This window comes from Chaetodon auriga, chromosome 22 (assembly GCF_051107435.1).
Source record: "Chaetodon auriga isolate fChaAug3 chromosome 22, fChaAug3.hap1, whole genome shotgun sequence".
Taxonomy (NCBI): domain Eukaryota; kingdom Metazoa; phylum Chordata; class Actinopteri; order Chaetodontiformes; family Chaetodontidae; genus Chaetodon; species Chaetodon auriga.
Window position 1 is genome coordinate 4,504,743 of NC_135095.1, and position 21,342 is coordinate 4,526,084.

The 21,342-nt window shown below is 41.9% G+C and overlaps 1 protein-coding gene across 1 annotated transcript; it reads left to right on the forward strand.

The window, feature by feature from the left end:
- The first annotated feature begins 1,810 nt into the window (after positions 1–1,810).
- On the forward strand, positions 1,811–16,817 carry LOC143315240 (cAMP-regulated D2 protein). Its single transcript, XM_076722840.1, has 8 exons — positions 1,811–2,296; positions 3,295–3,496; positions 3,972–4,105; positions 4,931–5,058; positions 5,282–5,400; positions 5,949–6,089; positions 7,472–7,644; positions 15,827–16,817. Exons 1-8 carry the CDS (start codon positions 1,811–1,813, stop codon positions 16,277–16,279), a joined length of 1,836 nt encoding a protein of 611 aa, XP_076578955.1. The 3' UTR covers positions 16,280–16,817.
- Positions 16,818–21,342: the final 4,525 nt, after the last annotated feature.

The following is a 21,342-nucleotide window of genomic DNA, read 5'->3' on the forward strand; positions in this document are numbered from 1 at the left end:
GTGTTTTTGTAAATGGAGTTTGGCATGAGGCTCTCTTCAGAGAGCAGAGGACAAAGCTTATGAGGCATACTTAAACACTGTGTGAAATATTACACCGTGAACAACTTGTCTTTCTTGTGTTTACCTTTCCAGAGCATTGTCCTTGCTCATCCAGCATATTGAGAAGGTAATATCATCACAGCATCCTGGAGGAAAATCACATTAGAATGTCTCCAAATGTAACAAATTCTGGTTTACCTTTTCTCGATGATATGCCGGGCGCAGTGTGTTACTCACCAAACGATATGGCATGAGGCACCAGCACTAAAAAGACAAACAGAAACTCTAAGGAGTTCCTGAAAATATAAATGATGATTAGTCCACTGAATTTGAGAGAGATAGGTGATAAAAATGAATTAATAAAATACTTATTTTCTTACATTTTCTCTGTAATTCCAGCAAAGCAAAGCATGTTGAGTTTTTTCAAGTCAAGGCTTAACTGGAAACGACAGACTCCTAATGAGTGACAGCTGTGCGCTGCCTTCACTCACCTGCTCAGATTCACCAGGGTCCTGGAAATCCCTTGTTTTTCTGTTGATGGGCCACACCATACGCTAGGTTGGCGTACACACTATAAAGGCCACCAAAACCACTTTTCATTTAACTGTTACAACATTTTATGCTGCCTTCCGAAACAGTGGATTAAATACTACTAATAAATAAAACAAAAAAAACCCCAAACAAACAGATTTCTTGTTGTATGTGTTTTATGTTGTATAGGAATATATTACAAGTGCATTGAAAATATGGCTCAATGTGTTACAAAGCAGCAAATTACACGCTTTAACTTATTTCAGCTGATATGGTGAAGGTGGTGGTGGTAAAAGCTAAGGATGGACGAGCAAATTTAACCCTGTTTCACTGATAAATGTGATGCTGAAGGGGTTTACCTGTTTAATATATATGTGATATATATGAAAAATGCTGGTCCGGCACAGTGTGAAGAGACTGCATGCTAGAGTTGTGAACACTTTATAATTATGACCTCTTAAAATAAAGCTTCTTACGTCCTCTTATCACAGGTTATGGTTTTACTGTGGACATGAGGTGTGAGCAGTTTTTCCTTCTCAGATCACTATTGGAAAGTTTTCTCTGGTCTCAAAAGACAAAATGTAGTAAGTATTTCATAAGAAAACTGGAAAACAATCAAGAACAAAGGGGGGAAAAATAAACCTAATTTTGTGTGGCATTTTTTTCTTTCTGTGTGTATGTGCCTCTATCATGAGTATCACGGGACCCGATGGGAATGACTGCATGTTGTGCTGCAGACGGCCTGTAGGTGGTGGCATGCACCTTAATGAAATTTGCAGTCTATCATCTGCAATTCACAAATAAATGTATTTGTTTTAACAAAACATCAGTAACTGAGAAACCCGAATGGAAAGAAATAGATTGAAAAACACCAACAAACATGTCTTCCTTCATGAAGCCTGCTGTATTTCTTATCCCCATTTACCTCCAGAGAGACCGTGATTACATTAAGCAAAGGAAAGACAAGTTGTCCTCTATTAGTGATCCTGCATCACACTGTCTGTGTCCAGCTGTTCGGGGTCTACTGGACGCCACTCAGCAATCAGACAGAGCAGCTTTTGTCTGATAAATCTTAACCAGTAACCAGCCAAATTGGAGTCACAAGTATGCACAGTCTGTGGAGAGTTTCAGGCTGCAGGCTTGTGGGGGCTGCAACTTTTCTACCTCTGGAACATAACTGAAGTCAAATCATGATCTGAGCAGCAGGGTCTGGGGAAGTATAAGAGTATTCTAAGGCAATATGGAGAGCTGGCACTGTTTGCTGCTGCTGTGCACACTAAGTTTAGTGCTGGCCTCTGGAGAAGCGACGAAAAATGATGATGACATTGACCTTGTCAGCTTTCTGAGAAGTATCTACCCCGGGCTGCTGGTGAGAGACGAGCCGTTCATCATCAACAGAGACTTTGAGATAAACTCCCTCAAGGAGCCGGGACGCCCTGAGGTCCTCTCGATCACAGAGCAAACCAAGGACAAACCAGTCAATCAGGATACAAATGGGGCTCAGGGACCCGTGGTGTTAACCAAAGATGGCCAGATCAAGGGGGTTACAGTGGATAAGGCCCATATATTCTATGGGATACCTTATGCAGACCCACCTGTCGGGGCTTACCGCTGGAAGCCCCCGAGACCTGTGAGTCCTTGGCAGGGGATTTACGATGCCTCCTTCCCCAGGGCAGCATGTGTGCAGGCCTGCAGCGGACCCATCTCTGAGAAGTGTCCACGGACTGTAAGAAACAGTGCATTTCACACTTATTTTCATGTTTTCATGATATTTTAATTGAGGATGTAATTACATGGCTGCATTTTTGGTATTTTGGCCCAGAGTAAGCTAACTTTCACCTGCTGGATCACCAACATTAAAGGTGACAGTTGTACTTTGGTGACAGAGTAGCATTTTGGTTATTATCCTCTCTGACAGTCAAAGATATTGTGGCACCATCAAATAGATGAAACTAAAGAGTCACCAATATTTTGGGTGTTCGGCTTCTAAGTAATCAAATTTAAATATGCATGTTTGTATATGTGACAAAAATACTGAATTAGCCTACAAAATATTAACCACATTTTTCTTACTGTAAAATGCAACTTTGATAAAAAAACAGAAAATATATCGAAGAGGTGGCTGCAAAAAGTTTTCATTTCGAGCTGAAGATGTTGATAAGATATATTCCACTTGTTAAACATAACTACAAATCAACCAACCGCGGGTGAAATGGCTGCAAAAGGAGTGACTTACCAGTTAATTAATCTAACTGGTGTGAGGCTGGAAGGCTGGCAGTGGGAGTTACCATCTCGGAATAATGTATGAATTGAGTCCCAGATTGCAATAACAAGGTTTTCTTATTCAGGTGACACTGTGTGAAGGCCAACTTGCTGCTTCATATTAGCTCACTAAATGAAAAAAAAGAAGACATTCTGGTTAGAATATCAGCCTCAAAAGTATAACACTGACCATTAATATTGGATTAGCAGCTAACAGGAGCTAACTAGCCTGTTATAAACTATAGCTCGTTTAAACACAGAAACAAGAAGATAAATCATGTCTCAAATGCTTTGCCAAGCTAATGAAGATTTGCTTAAACTTACATTTGTAAATGGACATCATCCTCAAGGAATATCATTTAGCATCCTGACAAAATAGTCTAAATGAAATATGCTTTTGCATATGCTTTACTTTTTAATGAACAAAAACTGACAGAATATTCCCTCTAATGCTCCCAAAAGGTCAGTGAGGACTGTCTCTACCTCAACATCTTTGTCCCTGCCAATGTGAACCTCAGCTCGCCCCTGCGGAGCCTGCTGCCCGTCATGGTGTGGATCCATGGTGGGGATTTCATTGCTGGCTCTGCCTCCAAGCCGCTGTACGATGGACGCTTCATCAGTAACTTCACCCACACTGTTGTTGTGAGCCTGGAGTACCGACTGGGTGAGAAAGCTTGGTGGCAATAACCTGTGTATCAGAACAGAGAAAAACAGAGGTCTTATTTGTGTATTTACCATTAATATGACTATTTATGGTCTTTTTCTGAATTGTACTGCATGTGCAGGGAAAAGGAAAGGATGAGCTTAAACCGTGGAGTTGGTTTGGTAAAGGCAACAAGCAGGCATCCTGTGGAAGTCATTAATCACTTAGCTAAAATAATGGTGTGTTTATTGCAGAGTGCATGTATGTGTGTGTGTGTGTGTGTGTGTGTGTGTGTGAGAGAGAGAGTGAGAGGCTCGATAATGTGTGCATGCCATTATTTTAATTGACTGAGCCTGTTGGTAATGGCTGCGTTTTCCTGCAAGCCTGAAAACAGGAGCAGATATATGTGAACGGTAATTTGGAACTCAGAGGAAATTAATGTCTTGCCGGAGTCAATTATGTCGAGCTGATCATGTGAACTGGTGCGTGATTTAAGGTGCCTTTGGGTTCCTTGTGTCGGGCAAAGACCCTCGCGCCTCGGCTGTAGGGAATTATGGGATCCTGGACCAGCAGGCAGCTCTTCTTTGGGTCCAACGAAACATTGCAGTGTTTGGAGGTGATCCCAGCAAGGCAAGACACACACACACACACACACACGGACACGCACACGCACACTTATGCTTAGCTTTGCATTCATGTTTCTGAACACATGTTTTGATGGGAGGATTCCATGTGGCAGTTAAGGATTTTTTTAAACAAATAATATCATCCTTTAATATTTCCAAATCTGAACATTGTGTATACTGTGCCATACTGTGATTTAAGAAAATATGCCACCCACTACAATATATTGTATTCAGCATCAGCATCCTAGCACTGTCATTGTGAACACATTAGCATGCCTACCAGGCCTGGATTTTCCTCATTTTAGGTGCAAGGCCACTTGGCCTTTGGCGTTAACATGTGTTTAAGCACACAAAGGTCAAATGCCAAGACTGCAAGGCTATCAAATAAAACAATGACTTTAAGAAATAATGAATCTAACTTCAGGGCTACTATAACTATCAGTGAAAGAAATAAAGCTGTTTATGTCACAAAAAAGGCCCAATTGAGTGACAACATTGATGCTACAAACATCAGGCTATACTACTTGTGAGGCGACTAACACTTATTTAGGCCGCTGGGTCAGCTAAGTCATCATAGTAGTACTGATTGACTGGTGCTACATTTGTGCCAAACTATCAGTGTTCCAGCAATTCGGCTCGAAATCGAACCACAGGCTATGTGTGCAAAGTAGACAAACATATACAGATGCTGGGTGGCTTGTCCAGAGGACCACAGAAATACTTGAACTGGTGAACAGCAAGAACTACTTTCTACTGCCAACATGTAAAGTTGGTGATTGTGGCTTTTTATACCAACACCCCTGCGTTATATATATTTTTTTTTTGTCAGGTGACGATTTTTGGGGAGAGTGCAGGTGCTCAGTCAGTGAGTCTTCACCTGATGATGCAGAGCAGCAAACCTCTGTTTAAGCAGGCTGTCCTACAGAGTCTGCCCTTCTCCATCCCTCTGAAGACCAGGTGAGGAACCATCAGCTCGGGCTGATACTGGTTACTGGCTGCAGATACAAAACATTAAGAGCTGTCAAAAGTATTCATTTTCCTGTTTTCCGAGACAGAATGAGACGAATATGCGCTTTCTTGAGCTCTTGCTGTATTCAGACCTTGTGGGAATGTCCCCAGTGTGCTTCCAGACAACTTCAAGATGAAGTGTAATTTTGTTTTTCACCGTCTCTTTTCGCAGACACGATGCCCTGAAGCTGGGAAAAGACTTTGCTAAACAGACCAACTGCTCTGTGAGCAACATTGTCTGCCTGCTGTCTCTCACTCCACAGGCCGTCCTGGCTGCCCAGATGAAAACAAGTAGGACGCTGCAAACACCAACCTACACTCACCAGTTTTAGAGCGACGCTCAGGGCTGCCCACACAGTTACATAAGAAGGCAGGATATAGTATGTTTATCTGCAAAACATGATGAAAAGCCTTATTTTTATCCTGAGTGGCATACTGGAAAACTAAATTGTGAAAACTGAGGATAGTGGACCTCAGGGCAATAAGAGGGATTCTACTGCCTGCCAGCACAAAATCTAATATCTGCAGGGCTGACAGAGCTATTGATCAGAATCACTGACTCAGTGATAAATGTCATCAGCAGCTGTTGTCTGCGTGTCTGAACTCACATTCAGGTGCACAAAAAAAAAAAAACATCTGGAACCAAAACACACGTGACAAGTTCTTTCAAAGACAAGAAGTCAGAAAGAAGCAGGTTTATTACCACAGTATTTTGAACTAGCTCCTAACTCCATCTAGTTCTTTCTGTTGGACCCTTGGTCTAATTTATAAGTCCCCTGCTCCCAGTTGTGAAAGTCAGACTGCATTTTCCATCTAACCGACGTGGTTTTTGATCACAGGCTCCAAGATCGTGAACCCATTCAGGTTCCTCGAGGTTTTTGAGACCTGGGGTCCATATATTGACGGGGAGTTAATAAAAGAGCAAGCTGTCACTGCCTTCCAGAAGGGCCACTGGCAGAAAGAGAAACCGCTGCTGCTGGGTAAGAAACACACACACACACACACACACACACACACACACACACACACACACACACACACACACACACACAGAAACACACACAGGCACCATATTATTCCAAAGCTGCCTTAAATGATGGAATATAACTAAATACAATTTGTCATGTACTGTACTTAAGGACAATTTTGAGGTTATTAACTTAAGCATTTACAGAGGGGAATATTATACCTATTATGCCTTTACATTTATCTTGACAGGTGTAGTTTGAACATTCAGATATGACATACAAACCCTGTGATGAGCATTGGGCCCAGATGAAGCACAAAGAGCAGGCCCAGACATTGCTATAAATGAAACCGGCCTGCTTAGGGGCCCCAAAAGTGAGTTTATAGGCTCCTAATCAGACCCCTCACACCACAAAGCAAATATGCAACATGAAAGCATAATCTCAAGTGATATATTGAAGGAATGGTTCAACATTTTCTTGTGGGGTCCAACATTTTTGCTTTCTGGCAGAGAGTTAGATGAGACTCAGTAGCGCTCTCACACCTGTCTGTTAAACATAAGAGTGTCAGGCAGCAGCTGCTTAGCTTGACTTAGCATAAAGACTGGAGGCAACAGCTGTACAATTGTGCAAAAAGCACTTTTTAAACACTAAGTACATTTTGCTGATAATGCTTTTGCGCATTTACCATTTTGAATGCAGGACCATGTACTTGTAATAGAGTACTTTGACAGTATTGTAATCCTACTTTTACTTTAGTAAAAGATCTGACTTGTTCTTCTGGCATTGCTCAAACGGAAACCATGGAAGGTGCTCTCCAGATCTCCACCCCTGTGTATTACTTGACCTCAGGCAGGAACTCTGTGAATCCACTGAAACATAAAAAGATACTGTATCCTAAAATTCATGCTTTAAATGCCTCAGTGTGGAAAAAAACGACGATATAACACCCATCAGATGTTCCAGAATTGAGTATCCACAAAGACAGTAGAGAAGTAAAATGACTAAATCCACCCTGAAGTATGTTTTTACACAAACTTCCATTAACATCAGCTCATTCTGGCATTACTGTGCCTGGAGAGTAACCTCCGGCCAGTCTGGCCAATCTCAGCTGTTTGCTTTCCCTTGGACTCCCTTTGGTTCTCATTATAATACAATTTGATGTGGAAATTCCCAAGATCATAGCAAAGCTGAAGACAAAAAAACCTCAGAGTAATACATGCTTTCTGTGTGAAACTAAGCAGCCTAGTCAATCAAGGTTAAAGCCGAAGCTTAATGACTTGTCGGTGCAAAATTGCCCAGAGTCATACTGGGAAGTAAACAGACAGCGTGTGCAAATGAGTAAGAAGAAGGCTGGAGGCAGATGTCTGACTGAGGCTCTGTTTTCTGTCCTGCAGGTACGACGTCAGAAGAGGGGGTGATCTTTGTGTATGGCGTCTTCAACAAGCCAGTCTCTGCAGTGGAAAGCACCGTGTATATCACAGCTATCTTTAAACAACACGCTCTGCGGGTCCTGCACAAGTATCTGCCCCTGTACAGGGACGCTGACCGCAGAGATATGCTGGCTCAGGTAAGAGGAGCTCTTTTTTCAGTATTATATCAGGTATACAGTCACACACACTGTACACACATTACAGCGAGAGTCTTCTAAGGGCCAGGAATAACCTCATTTGTTGAGTTATTTGTCAAGTTAAACCACAAAGAACATTTCAGTGATTATATCTGTGATCATTTATTAGTATAAAAGACAAGCTAATGCTGTTTGCTGCTAGGGGACAAATTACACTCATCTGACTCCGCAAACCACTGACATTTAAAGCAATGATTTAGGAATCTCGTTCATCTCATTGAGAGCCGAGCACTGAACCTAATATACTAGAAAAGGTTGTCCTGGGTCAGCGGCTGTCAGTAACACATATATTTCCCTGGCATGGCTGCACACATGAATGACACCGAAAATCTAATAATGGCTCTTGATGGATTTTAAATACTCACTGGACTGGATGATTTCAAGTTTGAATGTCTGGAGAGTCATTTTTAGCCATGCTGGCATATGTTTTTTTATTTGGTCAGTCCACTGTTTTGGTCCTGAGTGAATTATCTCTGTAATTATTGGATAAAATACTGTAATATGTTAATTAAAAAAAAAAAAATGGTATCCAGAAATGAAGATGAATGACTTTGTGACTCCCTGACTTGATTTAGCACCACCAATGAGGAAAAGTAACCAGTTGTTCTGTGAAATCTCAGTATCTACTTCATAGATTGGCACAAAATTGTGTACATTCATGGTTCCCAGAGAATAAATGCCAATGGCTTTGATGACCCTCTTTCTCTGGCACCACAATACAAATGAACCAGATAAGGCAGATAATTAAGATCAATGTTAGCATGCTAACATGCTGAACTAGGATGCAGAACACGATAAACATTAGCTGCATTTACACGCTCCTCGGACGGTCCCATGACTGCAGACTCTTGGTCTTATTTATCATTCGGTTTAAGCACAGTGTGTTTATGTTTCCAGTTTTAATAAACTGAAAATACAGAGGTGGAATGGCTCACGATGACACAAAAGAGGAAGAAAGCCTCCAGCGGGTTTTGCTCGGGCTTTGTGATGCAAAGTGCAAAATGGCAGCCTCAGGGCTCTGCAGGGGGTCGGGAGGTGACACTCCTGGACATATTTGGTATTCAGTGCGTGGTGCAGTAGGCAGTCGAGTCAAAACCATAGCCAGCCCCTCCATAGATACACGCACACCTTCTGCATCTCTTCATAGAGGACACTCTGACAAAGCATGACTGTAGATTCTCAGTCCTGTAGGGAAACACGGGAAATTTAAAACAATAGCTGATATTACACCATTTCCACCATTATCTGACTCGGCTCCTCCCGACCATTAACAAGCAATTTTTTCCAGTGTTTTTCAATCAGTTTTTTTTGCATTTTTCACCCTTATGAACAACAACTTTTGGTACTGGATAAAAGTTCCTCGTGGTCTCTCGGTTTGATTGATTTGAACAACCTCAAATGACGCAAAACATCGGCAGTTTGAATGTGTGTTATAGTGCTTCCTATGTAGAAAATCACTTCCTGCCCTCTATATACTGTTCGCGCCACAACAAAAGATCACATGATTTTACAAATCCAGTTGCCTTCCAAGGTAATTAAAACTGTAGCCACTATCAAAATCAGCATTGCTCTATTTATAAAGAAGTATTTCCTCCCAAACTTCCCTTCAAACCTTGAACAAGTGCAGCTGATTCGTCACGCAGGCATGAGCAAAGATAATGAAAAGCAGTGACTGAAAACATGACAATCGAAAACGTGCCAGCGTCCAATCTCGAGACGCTGATTATCAGAAGCCACTTCAGAGCTCGTATGTCCTCTGCTACAGGACACAAGAGGAGTAGAGACAGTAAAGTTCAGAGAGAAATCTGAAGATCATAGAAAGCAGTGAGGCGAGCTGCTTTTAATCAGACTGAGGCAAATTGCGTATAATTAATATTCTTCCATCATAAGTTGCCCTGTGGCTGTCAGGGAACTGCCAGCTAATTTCCAGGTGGCTAACATTTACACAGTAACATCTAATTCTGAGTGAATGCACCTTCTGTGTTGAACTTAGTAACCTTTGTGAAAAAGGACAACCCCCCCCCCAAAAAAAAAAAACCTTGGCTGCATTTACATTCCATCATGTATTCCAAGAGCTTTGTTCTCTTCCATATTTTCCTCACGCTCAGACTCAGACCCAGTCTCCCACACAGACCCAAACACACACATGCATCGATAACCACCCTTTCAGTGGCTTTGCATGGCGGGCAGTCGTGCGTGGATCGATGTTCCACCCAGCCGGAGCTCGGTGTGTAACGAGGACTCAGCTGTCTCCTGTGCTCCCTCCTGTTTCTTCACGGCTAACAAGGCTGATGGGAAATTGAAAATAATTGTCGTTTTCTGCTGCTGTGATTCTTTCTTTCAAAAGCATCTCACATTTCCTGATGTTCAGGGCGATTAATAGTTTGTCACAGTTATCAGCAGACTTCAATGTTGCTCCTCGGCTCCTCAAACACAGCCGTGATCATGTGCCTACAGAGGGAGCTGCTACTCCAGTTTTTCTCAAAGTCTGGCTCCAACACAGACCGAAGTTTTCCATTTCTCCTCCATGATTTATATGTGCGAAGCATGTGGAGCAACTGGAGTCAGGCAGTTTGTCTGTTTGAAATGCAGGCTGGCTGCTCCCACGAAGAAGCGACTGGTCTCTCATTAAAGTCTGCAGTACAAGACAGAGAGGGTGACATGACACCCCATTTGTATTAATGAGGCTAGGCTGAATATTTGAAAAACCTCTCAGTGTAGTGTAGTGCAAAATCATCACAAGCCCGTGCGTACAAAAGAATTGGAAAATTTAAAACAATTCCAACAAAAACTGAACGCATCAATGTCCATCAGTGTCCAATTTACTGCTGTCCTGTTGTCTTAGACTGTTTTAAATCGGTGTGCCTAATAAACTGGCTAACAAGAGTCATAGTAAACAATACTATTTTAATTTTAACATATGTTTAAAGCTGCATTTAGCAATATTTTAGTGTGACCAATGGATCTGATGACCATCTGTAATGAAAATGGTGTTACTCATAGTAACCCACAGAGAATTACCGCCAGGTCTACAGAGTCTTAATTGGTTTGCTTTTATGACGTTCAACTTCACAGTTCTGGTTTAGTCTCCTCACTCTCATCAACCCTGTTTCCTACCGCAGCGGGCAGCTGTCTTCATCGAAAAAGCTCTTACAATTCCACTGTACGCTACCTCTTGCATCACTTGAGAGATGTTCTGACTTCCAAGGGTGGCGATTTCATGAGGAAAAGGACTTGCACGTTAAAGTGGGAAGGCAGAGGTCGTTCAGCTAACTGTACAAGGTTCCCTGATCAGTCTTAACCTCCTGGGACTGGATGGTGTCTTGACCGTTGTCCCATTCAGGGCTCGTGTCATCTGAGCCAGCTCTGTCATTCTCATGGCTCAGCTCTGCCTTTAAATAATCTGACTCACAAATGGAGCAAAACTAATTCCCCATCATCAGTGGCCTCAGGTACATTTTCATTTCAATCAAAGCTCCCTGTTATTAAAGAAAGTGCTGCTCTTACTGTGACAGTGAGCGAATGTACAGCAAACAAACTTTTCCATCATCCTGTCTGGATTTATTCATAGTAACAGTGAGATAACAGGGAAATACATTGTTACCTGTGGCTACTTACATCCAGCATACTGTGATTAAATGATTTAGATTGTCTTGAACTCAACTACCTCACTGGCATCAATAACTTGTACGAGAAAACCTGAGCAGCCCAAAGTAACAGTTCGTCAGGTTGCCACAGCCTAGGCTGTCTATGTAGGCTCCATAGCCTACATAGACTACTATCACTAATCACTAACTGTGATCGCAATTATTACTAATGTTTGCACAAAACTGAAGTAATCAGAGAGCGTGAAGTGGCTACATTTTTCAGTTTTCATTCATCCTCTGTTTGAGATTTATCTGTGGGTGTTTAGCAGTGAAAATACGGAGGTGTAAAGGCTCATGATGATACAACGGAGAAAAAAAAGCCTAGAGCGGTTTTCGCCCAGTAATTTTGATGCAAAGTGCAAGGTGACGGCCTCAGGGAGCTCCATGGGGTCAGGAGGTGACACTCCTGGATGTATTTAGTATTCAGTCACAGTTCACAGTGCAGCAGGGAGACAGTGGAGTCACGACCATGGCCTTCCTCTTCACATAAAGACACACACACACCTCCTGCATCTTTTCATAAAGGGCACTTCTCCAGAGGACTGTGGGGGTCAGCAAAAATGTCAAACAGTCCGTCACAGAGGAGGCCGATGTGGAGAGCTCAGCGTTATGGCTTTTGTAGTATTTATAGGGTTGCAGTATGTGTGTATTTTCGCTGCATCACACAAACCCAGCATCTCTGAACACATCAACATGATCAACTTCTTTTCAGTTAAGCATGACACTCATCGCGTTATGAGTACGGCTCCATGAATACGTTCTCTGTGAAATGTCCTTTACAGAATGAAAAACACTTTGGTTGCAGTGAAAGCTAAAGACCAATGAGAATGACACTCAACAACTTTCCTCTGTTATCAAAGGAGTCACTGACAAGCTCATCAACTATTTGTGAAAAGCTGAGTAATTTCATTGAAAAGGGGGCTGGAAGTGCTGCAGAGATTCTGGTTGAGGCCGGCTGCATCCAAACTGGTTGATGTGTTTTACAGTGAATGGATTAGCTGATTTTTGTTAAGTCACACAAAGCATTGCATTGGCTAAAGGTCAACAAGCATGGCCACACATATGCTCTGCTGTTAGTGTGACATGTAGTTTCACCTTGTTTGCCAGAAAGGCGGCGATGTTGTTCTCTACAGGAGCATTTCCTTAGAAAATCAAATCCAAATAACACCTGAAATGTGTTTATGTGTGCTAACCAGGCAAGGAGAAGGTCTGCTATATTTATAAAAGAAGAGGGCGAGTGCTGCAGGGCTCACCTGATGTTCTTTTAAGTAGTTAAATATACAGTAAATGCTTCGACTTGTACCCCCCCAAAGGATATGTGGGTAGCGCTGATGGATGGATAACAAATACCACCAAAATCAGTGTATATTGTTTGACAAAATAATTCTTTATTGTGTATATATATATTGTATATGTATATATATATACACACACACACACACACACACACACACACACACACATATATATATATATACACACACACATACATATACATATATATTTATATATACACACATGTATATATACATGTATATATGTATATATATGTGTGTGTGTATATATGTATATATACATGTATATATGTGTGTGTGTGTGTGTGTGTGTGTGTGTGTATACGTGTATATATATATATATATGTAGGTTTATGTGTTAAAAGACTACCATGAAATGATATGCTTATTTACTGTATATTTTAATGATAACACTTAAAATTGCAGCCTATTATGCAATAGCAATGGCAAAGCGCTATGAAACCTCACAGTGTATACACAAACAGACGGATGCCTCAGTCAGACGTATAACGGCGACATTGTGACAGTTGCAGCAGCAGCACCATGGACAGCACTACACATCAGACAGGCAAGACTACTGGCTCAGGAACATTAGGCACATATATGCCTGATAATGGTTGTAATAAAAAAAAAAACAATATTAATGCTGATTTCTCCCGGGAGGGCCAAAATCCTGGACGGACTGGGTTGGACCCCTGCGGCCCAGCCTGCCTCAGTGAATGGAGTTTGCTCAGTTGTTATGTTTTGGATCCATTTTTTCCAGACATCAATGTAAAAGGTATTACTGTGCTTTGCATTGTGCAGCCTTTACAGTGGACCATGCATCATGCTCGATTTGGCCTAAAATCTCCCATTTGTAGCTGTTTCTGTTAATCTGCGAGTACGTGTTTGTTTGGTTTTATGCTCTGTGGTGCAGCGAGCGCTCACTGTTCTGTCACTGGAGTCGATGCTGTTCTTCGTCTGTTCTTCCATGGTGGTAAATATTTATCGCTTAAAAGCTCTGCATTGTTGGACTTGTTTCAGTTGTGGCCGGAGGGCACTTGCATTTGTTAAAGTTGCTATTATAATAGTTGTTGTGTGCGGTACCAACAACAAAAACAGATTAAGTGCACAGGCCTAATATGTTTTTTAAACTTTGAAATTAAGGGCTGCAAACATAAATAGCATCTACTGCAATGTTAAAGTAACATTTCCACGTTTCAGGCGTAGAGCTCCTCACCATGTACACATCATATGCTCAAGAAGGCCTATGACTAAAATGTGTTCCTATTTGCTCCAGAGATCAAATCAGTCATTAAGTAGAAATACAGACAACTTATTTTAGCAGATTGCTTCTTTGGTTTTGACTCTACCACAGTAAGTAATGGAAAACAGAGAGGAGGCATGAGAAAGTAGGCGGTGGTGAAAAAAAAAAAAATACTGGAGGGGCAAATTTAGAAGGTTGAAAAGATGCAGGGACGAAGGGCAGAAGAGGGCAGGACATGCGGTTGAGGGAGAGAGAAAAGGCAGAGGAAAAGTTTATTTCCAGAAGACTTTACTTGAATACACAGTGCACATTACACGACTTCATTCCTGCCTGTGCTTGTACCCGCTTGCATGCGTGTGACCATCAGTGTTCAGGTACAGCATGTGCCCGATAGATCTGAATACATCTGCACCTGTGCCTATTAGAACCAGACACGCGTGCGTGCGTTTGAAGATAAAAAAGAAGTGAATCTATGTGCGCGACTGTGTGTTCATGTCTGTCCAGCAGCTTCCGACACTCAGCCTGTTTGTTTTCAGGTGTCACATGTCGGGCTGTGTGGGCGCAGGTTGTGTGCTGCTGAAAAAGACACACTGGTTTCCAGGTAACAGACGGAGGAAGATGGTCCACCTTCATTTTCGTTTGGCTTCCTTTTAGCCGAGAGGGAACAATAGTTTTTGCTGCTCTGCCTCAGTCTGTTTCTTTGTAGATGTCGCGCTAATTAGTTTTATTCATTTTCTTTTCTGCAAAAACTAGAAGATACACTGTGAAGCATAAACATCCAACATTGCTCAACAACTTTAGATAAGAAAGCAGCTTCTTCATATTTTATTTTCCAGGTTTCATGGTCCAAAATATGTATATGTATTTAAACACAGCACTGTTTAGTTATCGAATCAACTTGGTAACTAGTACATTAAACATAATATAACACCCATGGGTAAAAATCCCAGAGGTGGATGAGCACCAAATGTACCAACTGAGCACCAACCCTGAAGCCAAGAGTGATCTTTTGCCCATAAGATAGCACTCAAATTCAACGATTCAGCGGTCATGAAGCCAATGACAAACATGTGGGAATATGCCACTTCTTTCAACAGAGGTAATTAAGAAAGAAAAGACATTTATGAAAGAATAAAGGAATACAAGATGGGAACAAATTATATTTATGTAAAACCCATAATGAGAGGGACATGAAACAGTCAAAGACAGACACAAAAAAATGTGTCATGGGTGGGAGGTTTTGTGTGGGAAAGAGTATTTGATGATGTGGAAGGAGAAATGTATTTGTGAGCGCAAAAGGAAAAGAACATCCTGTGTTTAGCCATGATTGCTGTTGGTGAGCTGTGAGTCACATCTGTCTATGAAGCGCACGGATTAAAAAAAAATTGACAACTCAGGCATATGAGGCCTAAATTAGCCTCCTGTCTGACACTAGCTGCTCTGTGAGGCTCTGCTTGGTGGTGTTTTGAGCCAAACGCTAATGTCAGCACATTAATATGCTGACAAAGACAATGTTTAATATGCTGATGTTTAGCTGGTGATGTTATCCACAGTTTTGTTTAGCATGTTAGCATGAGAACATATACAGAAGTAATTAGCATAAATACAAAGTAGTGCTGAGGCTGATGGGAATGCCATAGGTTGTGCAGGTATTTGGTCCTTAACAAAATGACTGGACCTGATGACGGCACTAGATTAAAAGTCAGAGGATCCTCAAAGTCAGGAGGATTCATCTTCTGGGGACCATGAATGCCTGTACAAAATTTTATGGCAATCCAATAGTTTTTTGGTCCAGCAGTCTGGAACAAGTCGGTGGACTGACTGACCATTGCATCCATAGAGCCAAAGCCATCAGCATGGATGAAAATCATTCAGTTTCATTACAAAAATCTTTGTTGTCTGACCAGCTGCCTCCCTTTCTTCCCTCTCCCCAGATCGTCACCGACTACGTCTTCCTGTGTCCGTCCAGGTGGTCGGCACGTTCTGGTACAGCAACAGGCAGCCAAGTGTGGATGTACGTGTTCGACCATGTAGCATCAGACCATCGCGTGTGGTCTGGTCTGACTTTCTGCTACCAGCATGCCTGCCACGGCGCTGAGCTGCCTTTTCTCTTTGACTCTGCCTCAGTGGCCAACTTCACGATGTCGCTGCCAGAAAAGCTGCTGTCCAATCGGATGCTGTGCTACTGGGGCGCCTTTGCCCACACTGGCGACCCTTCGTCGCGGGCCCAGCAGACGTCTTTCTGCCGGGAGCAGCGTCTGCCCGTTTGGCCGCGCTATTCTGACAACACTGGCTGGCTGGTCATGAACCTGACAGTGCGTTCACATGCACAAGTGGGAACCAGGAACCATGTGTGTGACTTCTGGGACCAACTGGGCATCTACTAGTGAGGGAGCAGGCTGGACAGAGAGCTGTTGGGTTGCTTTGCATTGGAGTGGCATCAATACATGCTGCTGCCTTTGTTCCTGTGAATGTAGTCAGTCACACAATCCTGCAGCATGAAGTTGTTGTTCATCTCAAATTCTGCTTTCATCAGTACTAAAAATGACCTTTAAGGAATCGCTACGAAGCAGAATTATTTCAGTGAATAATCAGCTTTCAGCCATGTGTCAATACAGTATAAAATAGAGGAAAATTACAGAAAAAGCTGGAGTTCCTGCTAAGTTTTGAGTCAGTGTGTGTTGTTAGAAGAGTAGCTACTTGCTGTGATGAATAAACACAAAGTGCAAAAGCACTCCAGGATCACGATGCAAAAATCTCATTCTCTGATACAATTCACTAAAAATTATATCTAAAAGGTGGGGCGACTTCAGCGGTGTATTGGTGCAAGTGATAAAATTAAATAAAATTAAGCAAAGAAGGAGGTGAAAACCTTATTCATCACTCTGTTGCAAATTGTTTTAAAATTCATTTGGTAAAAGCAGATGCGAGTCTTCTAATTGTCTTTTCTCTCTCTCAATTTACTTGGGCCTGAATCTCTGCCCAATGTGTTTCTCAAATAAAATGAATCCTAAGAGCTGCACTGATGAATGTTTTATATTTACAATGCAAAAAATGACTACATGTAATAGAAAAGGAGTTGCTTGTCGTGATAAACTCACAGATAATCATCGTCCAACTCAGCTGTTCCCCTCCATTCTAAAGAGTGTTTTAGTGACTTATTCTTAGCCTACAGCTTTACTGTTTTGGGTCACTCTCTGATAAGTCTGTCTAGCCACCACCAATGACAGACAGACAACGTTTGGCACTAGCAGGGTGAACATAGTGACATAGATTTTAGCAGCTAAACCGCCAGATCTTTTCCTCAGGAGTAGGAGATAAAAACAGAGTTGAAGACTTAGATTCACCAGGTGGCCAGAAACATGACTCCAAATCAATGCTAATATCACTCCATATCAGGCAACTGCTTGCTAACATGTTCACCTCATCAACCTTTTAAAGGTGTTAATATGTCTGTGTTGTGTTAACAGCTTGTTTGACTGCTGTCAAGTGCTGAAAGTGCAACTAAACACCATTTTAGCATGGAAACCCTCAACCCGGCATGATTATCAGCAATACAAGCACGAAACAACCGAGGATCTCCCTACTTTTAGGTACTAACAACTGAGTTATAGAGCAACACGATGTATACACAAGTGAATGAAAAAAACTCATTTAGAGTAATGATTAAAATCAAGCAGAGCTTCTTTTTTGCCCGCCTCTGTTTCTCTCTCTTTCTCCCCAGGTAATGACCACTTATTCATTTAGAAAAGCAATACGTTGTATTGATTTGTCAGTTGGAGGCTCAGTTTAATATGGTTAGCTACCATTTGAAGTCTTCCCTCCAGGCAGCTTACATCTTATAAAGTATCTTATTTAAAGTGTCCTCTTGGCTGAAACTGCATTTGAAGGTCCAGGGTTAAACGGTACAGAACACTGCAGGCTTGAAAGGCCTATTCATACTGTTAACCTTCCAGTAACATAAAGGAAAAGCGAAATAAAATGATGTAACATAGAAATATTTCCCCCCAATAGGCACTGACCCTGAAAAAAGGAGAGGGCAAATTCTTTTGAGTGTAAATGTTCTCGGTCTTTTATAGTCAAAATTTAATATTTTATCCTCTTCCTCGCAGTTGTAATTAATGGAGCAGATTCAGCTATTGAATTATCTCCATGGCACAGAATAAAGAGGCTCTGGACTCAGGTGTAACATTAATATTCGTTATCTGCTATAGCTGGCCCTTCCGGAGTGCTCAAGCTAAAGAAGTGTTGTCCATTTAGTGTCCCCCAAAGCTAAAGGACAGCAAGTCCTTCCAATGTGGAAGACAAGCAGCTACAACTGCACTGCTCTTGCACACCATATCTCATCTGGAAGGGTTTCTAATCATGAAAAGGAGGCGCAGCCCTAGAGACCATCATGTTCACTTTTAAGATATCTCCCTCTGAGTCACTGAGCTGCTCTGTTTTCCATGAGTTTGCTGTGGATGAAGTTTGAGTTTTGGTGGAGAGAAATGTAAAAGCCTGCATAACAAATTTGTAATACCATCATCAACAGATACATAGATACGTTTTTTTGGTTTTTGCCAGTGTTCATTATTATTACGTGTTATATCATTGATTTTTAGCTGCACTGTTGGAGTATCATTATCATTAGGTTCCCAGGGAGAAAAAATATATAAAAAAACAAAACAAAACAAAACAAAAAACAAAATAGAAATTATATTCATGAATGTTCAACAGTTACACGTTTCACATTCAAACTTTGTTCTTGTTCTTGATCACAAACAGCAGTCAATCAGAAATGCCAAACAAGAAGCATTTCTGAGTAATTGTTCCAGCAGCAGCCTACCAAGGAGGCTTCTCTGAGGCTACTGGAAAACAAAGCAGAGGTTTTAGACCAGACTTTGTGTTATTCAGAGTAACGGCCAAGTTTACTTGGAGCTGTTGTACTTGGTCGCAGCCTTTGTTTTCTCAGAAACGGCAGGCTTGGCCAGCTCACCGTGCAGTAGCTTGCAGATGGCAGCTGGATCTCCCTGGAGGTGATGGTGGAGCGCTTGTTGGAATGAGCCAGATGAGAGGCCTTACTGGTGATGCTCTCAAAGATATCTTAAGACATCTTAAACTGTTTTACAACAGGAACCGACCAATTTTATTGCCAAGGACCATTTTTCTGAAATAGTCCCAAAAATGTCCAAAATACTAACCAATTGTCCCTCTGATTGACTGTAGTGTTTGTTGCTTCATTACAGTTAAATGGTTGGTTAAATGGTTAAAGTTAGAAAAAAATGTCAGGGTCAGAGCCAATCAGCTCATGAGTCTTTGGTGTAAAACCGCTTTTAGACACCTCAGTGCTCCCTTTCAAAAATATAATTTCCTGCATCCCGCAATACTGCCCCCACTGAGAAATGCTACTCTAGTGCCACCATGAGGCTTTGAGGGAAATAGCTCAATAATTATTGCCTAACTTGCTATGAGATTCAGCGCAGGCACTCTGCTGTGCCACGGTACAGCCTCGCTGCTGGCATGCCTGTAGATGTTCTTGTTATTATTACAAAGAAATCACGTAATTTCAATGAAATAGTTGCAGTCTTTACCTAATGGATGACTCAACAGTCGCTGTAAAGATCGTTTTTTTCTGTTATCCAGATTTTTCCCATTTATCTGGCAGCTGAACTGGCAAGCGTCCAGTCATAAGCCTGTTTCTCTAATCTCCAGGCGCCCACCAGCCTCGCCTGTCTCTTTCCAGACCATCTGAAGAGGCCTCTCTCCCCATTGGCACTAAAACCACTGTGAATTGTCCTGTTTCTTTTGGCATCACTTGAAAATATGCCACATACACAAATGCATGTACGCACAAGACCACTTTATTGGCTGTTTATGCACACACATTGATTGGGAGAGTACTGACATGTAGGGCGTGTCGAGGCCACCTCATTATCTCGCCAGACATTTACTTTCCTGTCATCCAATATCAAAGCACGGCCCGCGCTGCGACTGAGCTGTCTGAGACGGCCGCACAGCTAATCAATTGCAGTTCATCCCAGCTCCGTGCCCACGGCTGGACTCTCGCAGGGTGTCCCTCGCTCCCCCCAAAATTCTGCTGCTCATTATGGTGACAACTGATAAGAGGGAGACAGAGTGAGAGCGAGAGAGGAGACAGACACAGACAATCCTCTCTGTTGCCTGGATAATTTAGGAAAGGTTATGGAATCGATGTCTGGCCGTCACTCTCGGGCTCTAAATCACTACTGCTGGCTTTGCATGGGCGCATTCCAATAAGATCTGATTATAGCCGCTGCGGCTGCAATTAAAAATCAGATGACAGCTCTCTGTGCACGACATGCTGCTCAGACCAGCCAGAATACAGCACCGGGGGGATACTGCTGTTTTCAACAGAACGCTGTTCACCAACATTTTTCTTATCTAATTGGGCCTCATTCAAGTTAAAGCAAAAATCTGACATTTCATGCCAAGGGATCTCATATGTCTGTATGGTAAATATGTACCTAGCTTAGCATAAAACAGCTAGCCTGGCTTTGTCCAAAAGTAACAAAGTCTGCCTAGCAGCACCTCGAAAGCTCACTCGTTGACATGTTTTATCCTGTTTTGTTTAATTGGTACAAATGCCAAAGTATGAAAACGACAAGTTAAAGTTTTATGAGGTTATGCTGTATGTGCGAGACTATTTCTTGTCCAGAACAGTTGCCAGGCAACAAGCAAAACTGCAGGAAGTGACTTCCCCAGGCCAAGGATTAAGGTCCTCAATCTGCATTCTTGTACTGTAACTTGTGTGGAGCTGGTGTAGCCAAGCATCCACACATGCATTCACATCAACCAGAGCTGAAGGTGGAGAATTTGAGTCAGGCTCAAAGCTGATCGTTTGCTGTCCTATTTTCCTTTTTTTTTTCTTCCAGGGGAGAAAGTAAGTATTTAGATTTCATGTATGTAGCCAATTTATATATATAAAAAAAATACTGAACATTTTGCTGTAATGTTTTCAGAGCCAACATCTCGGGGAGAACAGTCTTACCCTGCCAAGCCATTTGGTAATTTACAGATGGTTCTAATGTCTCCATATACTTTTAGAATAAGATGCCTATAAAGTTTGGTCACACAGCTGAAATGTAATTTGTCTAAAGATAAAGGGAAGGTTCATGATGTTGTCCCCTCGTGTACAGACCACCACATCTCACCACACTTCAGTGAAAATTGAAGCTACATCTGTTGGCTGCATTTCACACTCAGCATGGTTGAAATTCATTTCAAAAAGCTATTTTTCTTCTTTTTCTTTTCTTTCTCTGTTGAAGTACATTCACCAGAGCCAGGCTTAAAATGAAAGCTGCTGTCCCTGTTGTGGATTAAATACATCGTGTCCTCCAGTGCTCAGGAGTTTGGATTCAAGGGTCAAAGCTGAATCTCCCAAGGATGCAAGTCTGAATTTGAGACAGGCCTATAATTTAGCACATACTCC